Genomic DNA, 13,996 nt, shown 5'->3' with positions numbered 1-13,996 from the left:
ATTCCATCCAAAAGCAGCAGAATACACATTCTTCCTAAGTACACAGAGAACATTTTCCTGCTAGATCACATCTTGGGCACAAATTGAGCCTTGGTAAATTTAATAAAGTTGAAATCATGTCAAGCATATTTTCTGACTACAATGCTATGAGACTAGAAATCAACTACAAGGAAAAAACCTGCAAAAAAACCACATACATTTGGAGGCTGAACAGTATGCTACGGAACAACCAGTGGATCCCTGAAACCTGTAAGATGTAGTAAAAGCAGTTCTAAGAGGGAAGTTTGTAGAAATACAGTCTTAACTCAGGAAATAAGAAAAATTTCAAACTATCTAAACTTACACCTAAAGCAACTAGACAAAGAAGAACAAAATCCAAAGTTAGTAAAGGAAGAGATCATAAAGACCAGAGCAGAAATAGATGAAGTAGAGACAAAACAATAGAAAGGATCAATGAAACTAAAAGCTGGTTCTTTGAAAAGATCAACAAAATTGATAAACTTTTAGCCAGACTCATCAAAAAAAAAAAAAAAAAGGGAGAGGGTGCAAATCAACAAAATTAGAAATAAAAAAGAAGTTACAGTGGATATTACAGAAATACAAAAGATCATAAGAGACTACTGCAAGCAACTATATGCCAATAAATTGCACAATCCAGAAGAAGTGGAAAGTTCTTAGAAAGGTATAGCCCTCCAAGACTGAAACCGTAGGAAATAGAAAATATGAATGGGTCAGTAACAGCTGGAATTGAAACTGTGGTTAAAAAACTTTCAACAAACAAAAGTCCAGGACTCAGCTCCACAGGCACATTCTATCAAACATTTAGGGAAGAGTTAACACCGATCATTCTGAAACTCTTCTCAGAAATTCCAGATGAAAGAACACTCCTGAGCTCATTTTTCAAGGCCACTATCACCCTGATACCAAAACCATACAAAGGTACCACAAAAAATGAAAATTACAGGCCAGTATCACTGATGAACATAGATGCATAAATCCTCAATAAAATACTAGCAAACTGAATCCAGCAATACATTAAAAAGATCATACACCATGATCAAGTGGAGTTTATCCCAGGGCTGCAAGGATTCTTCAATATCCTCAAATCAGTCAGTGTGATACACAACATTAACAAACTGAAGAAAAAAAACATATGAGTATCACAATAGATGCAGAAAAAGCTTTTGACAAAATTTAATACTCATTAATGATAAAAATATCAAGAAAATGGGTATAGAGGGAACCTACTTCAACATAATAAAGGTCATATATGTTAAGCTCACAGCTAACATCATTTTCACCCAGGTGCTTCGCTACGTGCGCCCACCAGGGGCCGCTGGAACTACCCAAATCTGTCCACGCGACGCGCTTGCTCCCTTGGTGCTGTGCGCGCCTCTGAACCTCCGCTGACGCTAAAGCTTTCGGCTGTTGTTCTCCCTTACCCAGCCTGTGGCTGGGTACGGCAGCGCTCTGAGGACAAAAATCTTCCCTCATCCGTGGGCTCTGCTTTGCGCTTGTTTCGTGGGCGAATGTGAGGCGGAAAGTATTAGGGTCTCCACTCAGCTGCTACAGAGAGGTAGGAGGAGCCTGCGCCTGGCAAGGAGTTCGGGCTAACTGGGGCCTGGGCCCGGCGAGACGCCGTCGTTGCCCGGATGTTGCGCTGGCTGATCGGAGGAGGCCGAGAACCTCAGGGACTGGCCGAGGTAAATCCCTGGGTGGACCTTTCCTGCCACCGCGGAGGCTGAGCTTGCCCGAGTGGTGGCTTTCTGCCTGACTGGCTCCTGGGCCTGGACAAAGGAGACCTGGGCGGAGGCGGGGCCTGCGGTTTCTGAAGCCGAAGAAGGCGGGCTCCGCAGTGGTGTGAGGGCTCTTTCCCTGATGGTTAAATTTATGTTCTGAGAGGTGAGGAAACGGAAACCGACAGTGGTTCAACAGCAGGCTCAAGGATGCTCACCTATTCTCCCCTACTTAAACCAGTCTCATTTCAAGTTGGAAAGTATTTTCGTAGAGACTAGCAAGTGGTGACTGCAGATTTACACCTTGGTTTATTTGATAGGTGTCACTTCCCAACATCAGTAGATGCTTTCTCAGGGAATATGAAATTAATTTGATTACTTATACAAAACCCAGAAAGATATAATTGTTTTTTAAATTAATAATTTGTTTCAAAGTAAAAAAAATTCTAATTAACTGCTGTTTTGGCTTCTGTAGTCACACTTTGTTCATGGGCCTGAATAATTGAAGACTATAATGAGATTTACATTTGGAATTTTGCGAATAAAGTAATTTTGGAGCTTGAAAAGTGTTGAGGTCTGGAATTTATTTCATATGCCACCCAAAAATAGAATTTATGTTGAATTTTCTTTTATCTTTCATATGAAATATTTGTTTTCATTGTTTAAAAAAAGACTTGGATTGTTGTAAGCAGCCTTACTTCTCCATTTTAACTTCCTCATATCTTTGCAGTTGAGGCTTATTGTTTATTTTTTAAGAAATATTCTTGTTTAAAATTACACTTACTTCAGATAGGCTTAAGTCCTAAAGATTTTGGAAGAATTGTGGAAAGTAGACTAGTCTGTATACTAGTTCTGTATTAAACTGATTATTTGATTAATCATAGAATTTGATTAGCTAATTCTGCAGTGCTTGGCATGTTTTCATTTGGGAGAAGTAGTATACAGTTTTCAGATTCCTTGTTTTTGCTTTTGTCATCAGAACCACCACTAGAAAGATGTGATAAATAAAATTACTCTTTTGAAGGTGATTTTTAAAAAATTTATGATGTACATTTTACAACTGCTTTGAATTTGTACATTTTCAGAATCAATGATTTTTTTCCCTAGTTACCCAAGAAATTTGTATCTGGCTTCTAGTTTAAGTAGTGTTTCTCTGCTGGGATGATTTTGCCACTTAGGGGACATTTGGTAATGTCCAGAGACATTTTTGATTGTCATGATTGGGGAAGGTTGGATTTCTATTGGCATTTAGTGTGTAGAAGGCAGGGATCATGCTGAACATCCTACAATGGGCAGGACAGACCTTAGCAAAGTAATTACCTGGTCTAAAAGGTAAGTAGTATGAAGTTTGAGAACCTACAGTTCAGAGGTTAAGAATGCAAGTTTTATTATGAAATAGTACTGTATTTGATTATAGAAATGGGGTTGATGAGACCTACGTTACAAAACTATTGGATGAGTTATATGTCTTATGTGCTTTGCAGTGTCTGGCATATGAACTGACACCTCATATACCTCACTGCCACACGTAAATGTTAGCAATTATCTTTATCAGTATTATTGCTCAAAGTGGAATTTATTGAATTCATTGACTCTAAATGATTTCATTTCTTTTTTTATTCATTCAGCAAACATGTGTTGAGTACCTTTAATGGGCTAGGCATTGTTTTAATCTACATTATATTTTACTCCTTGGATTTGCAATTTTGTTTCGGCCAGTTGTAATTGAGAAACACCCATTCTAAAACAGTGTGTTGCATTGGCCCATTAATTTTTTAGGTCAGGATTACTAAGGAATAATTTCCGTAAAACAAATTCGCCCTTTAAGACATTTATTCTGTTTCAAAATACTAAAATTTATGATGTGGATTTGTGGTAAGAGAAATGTTCTATGTTAAATTGGCAGTTAATATTAGGGAAAATAAAACGTAGTATTAGAACATAATATCAAAGTTGTCTTGCGGTGCACCGGGTTAAGGATCCATCATTGTCACTGCAGTGCCTTGGGTCACTGCTGTGGTGTGGGTTGAGTTCCTTACACATGACATGGGTGCAGCCAAAAAGGAAAAAAAGAATGTAATATCTTATAGGTTTTTAAATCTTGTACTTGTAGATGTATATACTGTGTGGTTTTATTCTAAGATTGTCTTTTATCATAAATCATTCTGTCTTTTTTTTTTTCTTTTCCCTCCAATACAAGAAATCTTCTTTACAGACAATAGGTGAGGAACAAACCCAGAATCCCTACACTGAACTGCTTGTGCTGAAAGCTCATCATGATATTGTACGATTTCTCGTACAGTTAGATGACTATAGGTAAGAAACTTAAATTGTCCAATTCTATTTGGAAATAATTTTTAGAGAATTTTATGTTAAAACCAATTTCAAAATTAATCCATCTTTCCTAAAAATTTCAAAACTAATCATTAATAACATGTAGTAGAAATTGACTTGTGCATTTTTGTTTTGTTTTGTTTTTTAGGGCCGCATCTGCAGGATATGGAAGTTCCCAGGCGAGGGGGTCTAATTGGAGCTGCAGCTACGGGCCTATACTACGGCCACAGCAAACACAGGATCTGAGCCTAGTGTGTGACCTATACACAGCTCACAGCAATGCTGGATCCCCAGCCCACTGAGGCAGGCCAAGGATCGAACCTACACCCTCTTGGATACTAGTCGGGTTCGTTACTGCTGAGCCACAGTGGGAACTCTGACCTCTGTACTTTGATGAAATATGTGTCTGAAGTTTTTTTGCCCAGAAGTCAGAGTATAATATCTGGTAATTTAATGGTTATTTTTGTATGACTTAAAAATGTTGATGAGAGTTTTAACTGTATGTTCGGTGAGTCTAGATTTGAGAAACAAATATGAGAAATGTTTAAATGTCAGGTACTTCCCAGGAATGTACTATTTTTAGTGGAAGATAATTATTTAATCTGAATTTTTTGTTACTCATGAAACCCTTTTAAAATGTACATTATTCTGTACTTCCTTGCTAACATGTATAATGTTGTGTTTAATATATTTACAGAGATGAAGGTGTGTAGATCTTAGGACTGTCGATTTAGCTTATTATTGATCTGTATATCTGTTTTATCAAGCCTTTGTACAACTATATGTTTATCTTTTGCAGCCTGTATTATAATACCAATTTCACAATTAATTTTATAAGTATTTAATACTTATCTTCCTCTCTAGATGAGAGTGGGGCCATGTTTTTTATTTACCACAATCTTTAGTATCTGACACAGTGCCTTACATGTAGCAGGTAATTAATAGTTTTCAAATGAATGAATGACTCCCTGAACTATTAAGTATACATGTTACATTCCATCTTAACTCCCTAATACCACTTCTCTTGTCCCTATCAATTATTCCACTGCCTTTGATACTTTTTTTTCCCCTTCCATTTCTGACTCCACAAGTGACTGCTACTGTGATTATTCCTAATTCTCACTATCACTGCTGATGTCTTTTTTTTTTTTTCTTTTTTGCCACACAGGCAGTATGTGGGAGTTCCTGGGCCAGGGATTGAACCTACGCCGCACAGCAGCAACCAGAGCCACAGCGGTGAGAACGCAGGAGCCTCAACCCGCTAGGCCATCAGAGAACTCCCTGCTGATGTCTTTTAACCTTGTCTTCTCTGCTTTTCTTACCTCTTTGGTATTTAGTTGCTTTTTCCATATAGAGTGCAATTCTGGTACTGCCGGGAGTTAGATTGAATTTTATAGGTTAAGGGCGCACTCCTACATAAACTCCTCTCACCTTAGTCACCTGCTGCAGTCTCCAGGGTTCCCAGGCCACCCATACTTCTGACTAATAAGTTACAAATTCCTGCTACCTCCTCAGGTTTCATGAGTCTCTAGAATGACTGATAGAACTCAGGAGAGCACTGAATTTTTGATTACATTTTTGATTACATTTTGATTGTATTTTTGATTATATTTTTGTTTTATTATAAAGGATATGGTTGGGACGAGCCAGATGAAGAGATGCATAGGGCAAGGTCTAGCAGGGTCCCAAGTGCAAGGCTTCTGTGTCTTCAGGACACGTTACACTTTTAGCACATCAGTGTGTATCACCGGTGAGGAAGCTCACACAAGCTCTGGGTGTCCAGAATTTTATTGTGGTTTCATTACATGTGAATGATTGTTTGAGTTATTTGCCACATGATTGAACTCAATTTCCAGGCCTTTTCTCCCTTCCATCCCCTGATTGCCTCCCCAGGTCGAGAGGTCAGGCTGATAGCCCATGGCTCAAAGCCCCAACCTTCTAATTACATTGTTCATATTTTCCACATGACCAGTCCCTGTCCTTAAATTTTCTCGAGGACCATCAGAATCATGTCATTAGCATAAACCCAGGTTAAGTCTGAGAGGTCCAATTCTATTTTATAAACCAGGGACAAGTTCAGCCAAATAATTATATGAAAACATTCTCTTCAACTTTTGCTTGAAAGGATTTGCCTTTTACATATATTACTAGCCTATTAACACAATTTTCATGTTGTAATGTGAGCCAGCCAAATCCTTGCATGTTAACCACAATGCAATAATTTTCAGACTTTTTGGTAGTATTTATTGTTGCTGTGTCCTAAGAGATATTTATTTATTTAGTCAGTCATATTTGAAACTAAACATTTTTGGCAAGGTAAGACATTTGGACAGCTATAGTTTTCTTGTACTATCTTATACCATAGTAAGTTGCTAGGTAAGTTGAAAAGTGATTTCTTAGACCATAATCACTAATATTTAGGCTTTAAGGAATCCTCAAATTATTTTGTGTAAGAAAGGTAAATAAAAAAAGCTCAGTTTACTTTCAGGATGTGGTCTTTAAATTTTTATATATATTGACCGTTAAGATTCCACGTTGGTTGCTATCTTCTTCAGAGTGTCTTCGTGGCTCTTCTAACATAGTTAGAAGAAGACTCTGTGGAAAAGGCCACTTGGTAGAATGATGGTCATAGTACAGATACTGATATTTGATTATATTTTCCCCACAGTGGTGCTTGTGTATACTTCAGTTGTTCAGTGATACAGAAAATGTTACATAAGTAGTAAAAAGCTATAGACGAGTATCTAAGTAACCCATTGCTTTAAATATCAGCCCAAATTTAGTAGTTTAAAATAACCACCATTTTTTTAATTTCACTATTTTGTGGGATAGCAATTTGGGCTAGGCCCAGCTCTGTGGGTTCTTTTGTCTGTGTCAAGATCAGCTGATTTTGGTTAGTGCAGTTATGCATTCATGGTCACTTGGCAGATTGGCTGAAGGTGACAGGTTTACAGTGGTCTCAGCTGGGATGACGCATTTTTCACCATGTGGTTGTTCTAGTGCTTATGCACACAGTGATGGAGCAATGAAAGGGAAAGCCCCAGTGTAAAACACTTGTCAAGTCTGTTTTCATCATGTTTGCTGCTGTTTCAGTGGCCAAAGCAAGCCAGGAGTTTGCATGAATTAAGTAAGTTGATAAATAAACTCAGCGTCTTGATGGGAGCAGCAGCAACTAAATCCTGTTGCAGATGGTGTTGGAAATAAGGAGGAAGATTGGTGGCCGTATTTCCTATTTACCAGAGTGAATCGAAAGACCTAGAATAGATTTTTTAAAAAGCCTACTTTGTGGTCTTTGCAATAGACATATTGCTACATGAACCACATTTAATTCTTTGTACTCAAGGATTACTATCAGAATTTATGCATACCTAGTTATGAAGTTTTTCTTTCTTTCGTCTTTTGTGTTTTTAGGGCTGTATCCCAGCACATGGAAGTTCCCAGGCTAGGGGTCAAATTGGAGCTACAGCTACTGGCCTATGCCACAACCACAACAACGCAAGATCCAAGCTTCGTCCTAGACCTACACCAGAGCTCACAGCAACTCCGGATCCTTAACCCTCTGAGCAAGGCCAGGGATCGAACCTACATCCTCATAGATACTAGTCAGGTTCGTTAACCACTGAGCCACGACAGGAACTCCTGAAGTTTTTCATGTAGTCCCAGAATGAAGAACTTCGGCTGTTTAAAAAAATTAATTCTGTAGTGTACTAAAAAAAAATAACTAAAAGAGTCATTATTGGTAAGCAATACATTTAAAAAATACAAATGATGTAACTCTTACAAGTAGAGGAGCTCAGTGTTTTGATTCTTGATTTAATAGTTAGGTACATCTTTACCTGTGCATGTGTACATTATTTATGCACTGTCAAATTAAAGAAATACCTTTCCAGTTTTAAAATAAATGTTATATCATACTTTTTATGTTTTTATTTCGTTTTTATAGACATCACATTCTAGTTTTTTGGTCAGCTGTTGTAATCCAGGTTTCACGCTTCAGGTCTTTAGATAATATCATTTTATTGAGAATTTTGCAGTGGATTTTCTTGTTTTCTTGGTGGTTCAGCTAAAGTCAGTGAGTGGAAAATTTTCTCAGATTGGTTTTTGAAGATACCAAATAAATCCTGTATGACCTAACAGACAGCTGCCTTTTCTTTTCTTCTTTTGTATTTTTTGAACATGAAGTGAGGGTCATATTGATTGGGAATCACTAAAGAAGGCTAAGCCTCAGCAAGAGTCTTCCAAAAAATGGGCTGTACTAAAATTGCATGTAATACTCTAGCATTTGACACATTAAACTAAACTGAGTTCATAACACATTTTAAAAATAGTTTTCTCTGTTGCTCATTTGACCATTCCTTGCTCCTCCAGGAAACAGACAGGGTTATGTAGGATGGTGATCATGACTGGAAAAGAATCAAGTGACCCATGAAATGCCGGACTGGAGAATAAAATGTACCCCTAGGATGACTGGTAAAGCTGTACATTCACAAGAATCTAAACAAACTTAGTGCAGTTTGATAATTAACAACAAATGATGTGTTACATCTTTAAGAAAATATTCCAAAGCTCAGAATATCTTTCTCACTAACATTTAGAGAATGGAAATTGGTAGTCAAGATAATTTAGATCCTCCTAATACCTGGGTTCCCTGAGAAGCAGACAGTAAAATGGAGTTAAGCATGCAAAAAGTTCATTAGAAACAACATTGAATGGGAAAGGGAAGAAGCAGGATTGGACAAAGGAAGCCATCTCAAACTATGATGCAGATTTGACAGAGTCCTCTGTAAGCCTGGTGCAGAACTCTGGAGGAAAGAATGCCCTTTAGATGAGTCTTGCATTAGGGAAATAACTAGGACTGTTTAGCCTGCATTGCTTGGACACTGAATGAGGGTCACCCAAGAGTTTTTCCTGACTTCCACCAACTTGCAAATGTCCCAGTGGCTGGGGGCCACTTGAGATAATATGACTTTGGCTTGAAAGCTAAAATGGACCCTAGAATCAACAGCTGGAGGCAGATAGCCACATTCCTCATAGCTGGGCAGCTAGTCCTCTTTTGAGGGGATTATATGCAGGTGAAGATCTATACTGACTTTTCTACATAAGCTCTGTCTTGGGATCATTTATGGTTGATGAGAGGACATTTTTTATTTTTTGTCTTTTTAGGACTGCACCCATGGCATATGGAGGTTCCCAGGCTAGGGGGCAAATCAGAGCTGTAGCTGCTGACCTATAGCTGCTGACCTATGCCACAGCAACACCAGATCCGAGTCTCGGCTATGACATACACCATAGCTCACAGCAATGCCGGATCCCCCACCCACTGAGTCCGGGGATCAAACCTGCGTCTCATGGATGCTACTCAGATTTATTTCCACTGAGCCATGATGGGAACTCCAGGACATTTTTCTTTATAAAAGAATAAAAGCAGAGTTCTTGTTGTGGTGCAGCAGAAACGAATCCGACTAGGAACCATGTGGTTGTGGGTTCGATCGCTGGCCTAGCTCAGTGGGTTAAGGATCCGGCGTTGCTGTGAGCTGTGGTGAGGGTCGCAAATGCGGCTTGAATCTGGTGTTGCTGTGGCTGTGGCGTAGGCTGGTCGCTACAGCTCCGATTAGACCCCTAGCCTGGGAACCTCCATATGCCACGAGTGTGCTCCCCCACCCCCCAAAAAAGACATAGAATAAAAGCTAGGAAGAATCACAGAATTGGAATATTATAATTTTGTAACCTCTAATAGAACAACAAATTTAGGCAATGGTTATTGATGGATATTAACATCACATACATGAAAAAAGATTGCCAGAAATTATATTTCCTGATGGGGCATATAAATTGTTTATGAATTGATATTAACAAAAAGTCATATTCAAATATGATTGAGTCTCTGGATCTTTTCAGTTTGTTAGAAATACAGGAGACAAGAAGTGCACATCAAATGACAACACAAGAAGGTAGCTAGCAGAATTGAAACTGTGAGAATTCTGTAAAACAAATGCTTAATTGCAAGGGAAAAAATATATGAAAAAAGGAATCAATAGAATAAAAGAGACTTTAGAGATATATCAACCAGTTATAGTGTATGAACTTTATATAGGTCCTGCTTCTAATACACTTAAAAAAACATTGTGAGAAAGGGAAATGTGATTACTTATTGGGTATGTGGTGACATTAAGGAATTAAATTTTAACCTTGTGATGTAAATATGTACTGAAATATCTGGTGATGAAATGAAATACAGTAACTAGGATTTTCTTCAAAATAATTTTCTAAGGGGGGAATGGCTGTGGCATGAGTTGAAGACGTGATGAGTACCTGGAGATTTTTGTTGCACTGTTTCCACTTTTATTTATATTTAAATTCTACATAATGGAAAGTTTACAAATGATACGTACCTGTTTGATACAGAGAAAAATGCCAATTTGAAAGGTAGTTTTGTACAAAACAAGATTTTTGCTTAGATATAATTAGGTGCAGGAATCACACAGATGGATATGAACACATCAGCCTAATAGAGAATAATCAGCAAAAACCTGGATTAAAAGATGTAGCTTTGATATGCAACCACAGTGGGTTTCCTCATTTTCACCTTGAGTTATGTAGACTTGTTCACTGAGTCATTGGTACAGCTGGACAGCTGCAAGCTTCCCACTCAGACATAGGCTTACCTCAAAAATAAGAGCCAATCAGAATGTTCCATTCTCTGTAAACAGTCAAATCCTCAGAGAAACCCCAGTAAGGTAGGAACTGAGCATACTCAATTCATTCTCTTAAAATCACTTATTACATCACTGGACAGAGAGAGGCCAGAGATGTTTCTCTAGTAGTAGAAGGTTCTTCATGGAAACTTGAGCTCAGTTTGGAAGTGTCCTATAATAGAAGTCACAGGGATTTTTTTTTTTTCTCTAATACTTGTAAATTTGACGCAGTTTATCTTTCTATTTGTGGTTTGAAGGAGAAATTTTACTAAAAGTTTTACCTTTGCAGATAGATATGCTTTACTTAATCAAGGAAAAAAATTTTGTTGTTCAAGTAGGTCTAGTGAACGAATCAGTGACATCAGTGTCTATGGTTTCAGAAAATTCTTTGAATTTGCCTTAAACTTCTCTTACAAGTCTCTATCTACAGACATATCTAATTTTCTTCAAGTAGTTCTAGCATACAAGTAAAAGTCTACTTTAAATGAAAATCTAGTTGTTTTTTTTTTGTCTTTTGTCTTTTTTGTCATTGTTGTTGTTGTTGCTATTTCTTGGGCCGCTCCCGAGGCATATGGAGGTTCCCAGGCTAGGGGTTGAATCGGAGCTGTAGCCACCGGCCTAAACCAGAGCCACAGCAACGCAGGATCCGAGCCGTGTCTGCAACCTACACCACAGCTCACGGCAACGCCGGATCATTAACCCACTGAGCAAGGGCAGTGACTGAACCCGCAACCTCATGGTTCCTAGTCGGATTCGTTAACTACTGCGCCACGACAGGAACTCCAAAATCTAGTTTTTTTAAATTTTTGTCTGGTTTCTGGTATTAGTGTTTTTCAACTTTGCTCTGTAGTAAAAAATATGTTATTTTAGTTGCACCATGATTAGAAAATATTTGTGGATCTGGCAGGAAGTTATCCACAGGGACTTCTGTATTTCCATAACTTATTTTTCTAGTGTTTTGTGGTTATGAAGATAGCGAATACCTAGGTTTATGGGTTATCTTTTTTTATGTCCTATGTTTGTGTTTCGAGGGGTTTTCTTCCTTTTTTTTTGACTGCATCTGCAGCATGAGAAGTTCCTAGGCTAGGGATCAGACTCAAGCCACAGCAGTGACAATGCTGAATTCTTAACCACTAGGCCACCAGAAAACTCCTAAGCTTATCTTTGAATCTGTAACACCTTTGATTTAATTGAAATAAATTCTCATGAATAAGAACTATTAAATAATCACTTATGTAATGGACATAGGAATTTCTTGTAGAAATATTTTATTTTATACAAATCAGTTGAGAAGAATGAGAGTACTTTTCTTTGAGATGTTTCAAAGGAAGGTGTTTAAAGGAAATGATTTCTATAAATTGAAATGAGTGTAACTGAGAATTCTCATTGAATTCATAATTTGGACCCTGTAGCATAACATAACAATGTAGACCATGAGCTTTTCAAAGTCAAGAACTATCTCATTGATCTTTACTCTCAGGATCAAGCATATAGATGTATAAAGTTAATGCTTACTATATAGTTAGTGCTTAATATTTCTTGAATGAGTGAATCATTGACTCTCACAATAAATTTAATTCTGATGGGGAGGAGGGAATGGAATATTCTAGAAGCTGTGCTATATAGGTCTTGATTAAATCACACCTCACATTAAAAAAATTTTTTTTTCCATGCATATGGTTTTGGTTAGTTATTTAATTGTATAGTCTTAATGAGTATTTTTAAAGACTGGGTTTCAGGTTGAGAAAATTTGAAGATTATGTGTAAGAATGGGAAAGAGAAATGAAAAAAATACAAGGAATTTATTTTTTGTTTGTGATGAGATTCTGGGCTTTACATTTTTTGAATTTCTATTTTTGTTGTGACAGTATGTTGGTATATTAATCATTATAAAAAGAAAATGTGAGGTTATAGTAATACTATTAATGAATTTTTATTACAGAGCCATTTTAACACGTGAATGTTTGCTTATTCATTCACAGAAAAAAGCATTTCTTTAATCCTTTAAACTTGCTAACATAGCCAGAAATTTGTTGGACTAGAATGTGCCATATTAGAAAGATGACAATTATATTTCATTGAATGTGAAAAGCCTGTTTTTTCCTATTTTATCATCACTAAAATTTGGACACATGTAATTAGTGGTGTCTTTCATTTGTAATTGATATCATTTTTTGCTTAATAGTACATAAAATAATAGTATGTTTTACAATTGATGTCTTGGGTTTAATGAAACATAGCACATTTCTAAGCAGTCATGAAATTTTAAGATCTTGAAGCAAAAAATCATATATAACTGATCTTGGCATTTCCCTAACACGTGGTATGAAATTACAGTAAATACATTTTGTGCTAATCAGTAAAGAAGGATTTCTCTTAAAATCTTATCTTTTGACTTGAATCTTTGGATTTTATTAATTGAGAGTGTTTTTAAAAAAATTGTGGGAGTTCCCGTTGTGGCACAGTGGAAACGAATCAGACTAGTATCCAAGAGGATGGGAGCTCGATCCCTGGCCTGGCTCAGTGGATTGGGGATCTGGCGTTGCTGAGAGCTGTGGTATAGGTAGCAGACGTGACTCAGATCCTGAGTTGCTGTGGCTGTGGTATAGGCCTGCAGCTGTGGCTCTGATTCAGCCCTTAGCCTGAGAACTTCCATATGCTATGGGTGTGGCCCTAAGAAGTAAAAAAAAAAATAAAAAAGTATATTATTATATGGCAGTATAGCCACTATTCTTCTTTCCATTGAATAGATTAACCCTTATGGACATTTAATTACTCCTTTTTTTATTGTTCATGACTTCTTTTCATCAATTATAGTGTATCTTACTGTAAGGGATTCTTGGATGTATTTTTGTTTCTGATTTGGAGATGGTTAGAGTGTGTGCTTGCTTGACTGTTTTAGCTTATGATAAACTGATAGAGTGCTACTCATTTTCAGTTATCTACCTTAGGAGAATGGGTAGTTGTAAATGATCTCCTACCCCTTTATTAGTTATTTTATGAAAGGTACTAATATGTATCAGAGTTATACTGGTTTGCATTTTAAGGGTTCATGTTTCTTTTTTAGAGCAGGTAATAAGTGAAATGGCCAAAAAAAAAAAAAGTAATAGAATATATGAGAATTGAAAAGCCTGATTAATCCACAAACTGAGTAATTGACCTCTGAGCAATAAAAAAAAATTGGCTGTGATTTCAAGCATTACTGTTGAACACTGTTTAGATCTAACTTTT

At 37.1% G+C, this 13,996-nt stretch overlaps 1 protein-coding gene across 1 annotated transcript in view; it reads left to right on the top strand.

Annotated features, from left to right (window-relative positions):
* Nucleotides 1-1,369: 1,369 nt before the first annotated feature.
* WDR41 (WD repeat domain 41) overlaps nucleotides 1,370-13,996 on the top strand; it is a 51,999-nt gene continuing 39,372 nt past the window's right edge. Inside the window, exons 1-2 of the mRNA XM_047778160.1 lie at nucleotides 1,370-1,703; nucleotides 3,937-4,052. Of these exons, the coding sequence (XP_047634116.1) occupies nucleotides 1,653-1,703; nucleotides 3,937-4,052 (167 nt within the window). The 5' untranslated portion in view covers nucleotides 1,370-1,652. The remainder of the gene's footprint in view (nucleotides 1,704-3,936; nucleotides 4,053-13,996) is intronic.

Source organism: Phacochoerus africanus, chromosome 4 (assembly GCF_016906955.1).
Source record: "Phacochoerus africanus isolate WHEZ1 chromosome 4, ROS_Pafr_v1, whole genome shotgun sequence".
NCBI classification, from domain to species: Eukaryota; Metazoa; Chordata; class Mammalia; order Artiodactyla; family Suidae; genus Phacochoerus; species Phacochoerus africanus.
The sequence above is the reverse complement of the archived record's forward strand: the minus strand, read 5'-3'. Positions and strand labels throughout refer to the sequence as shown.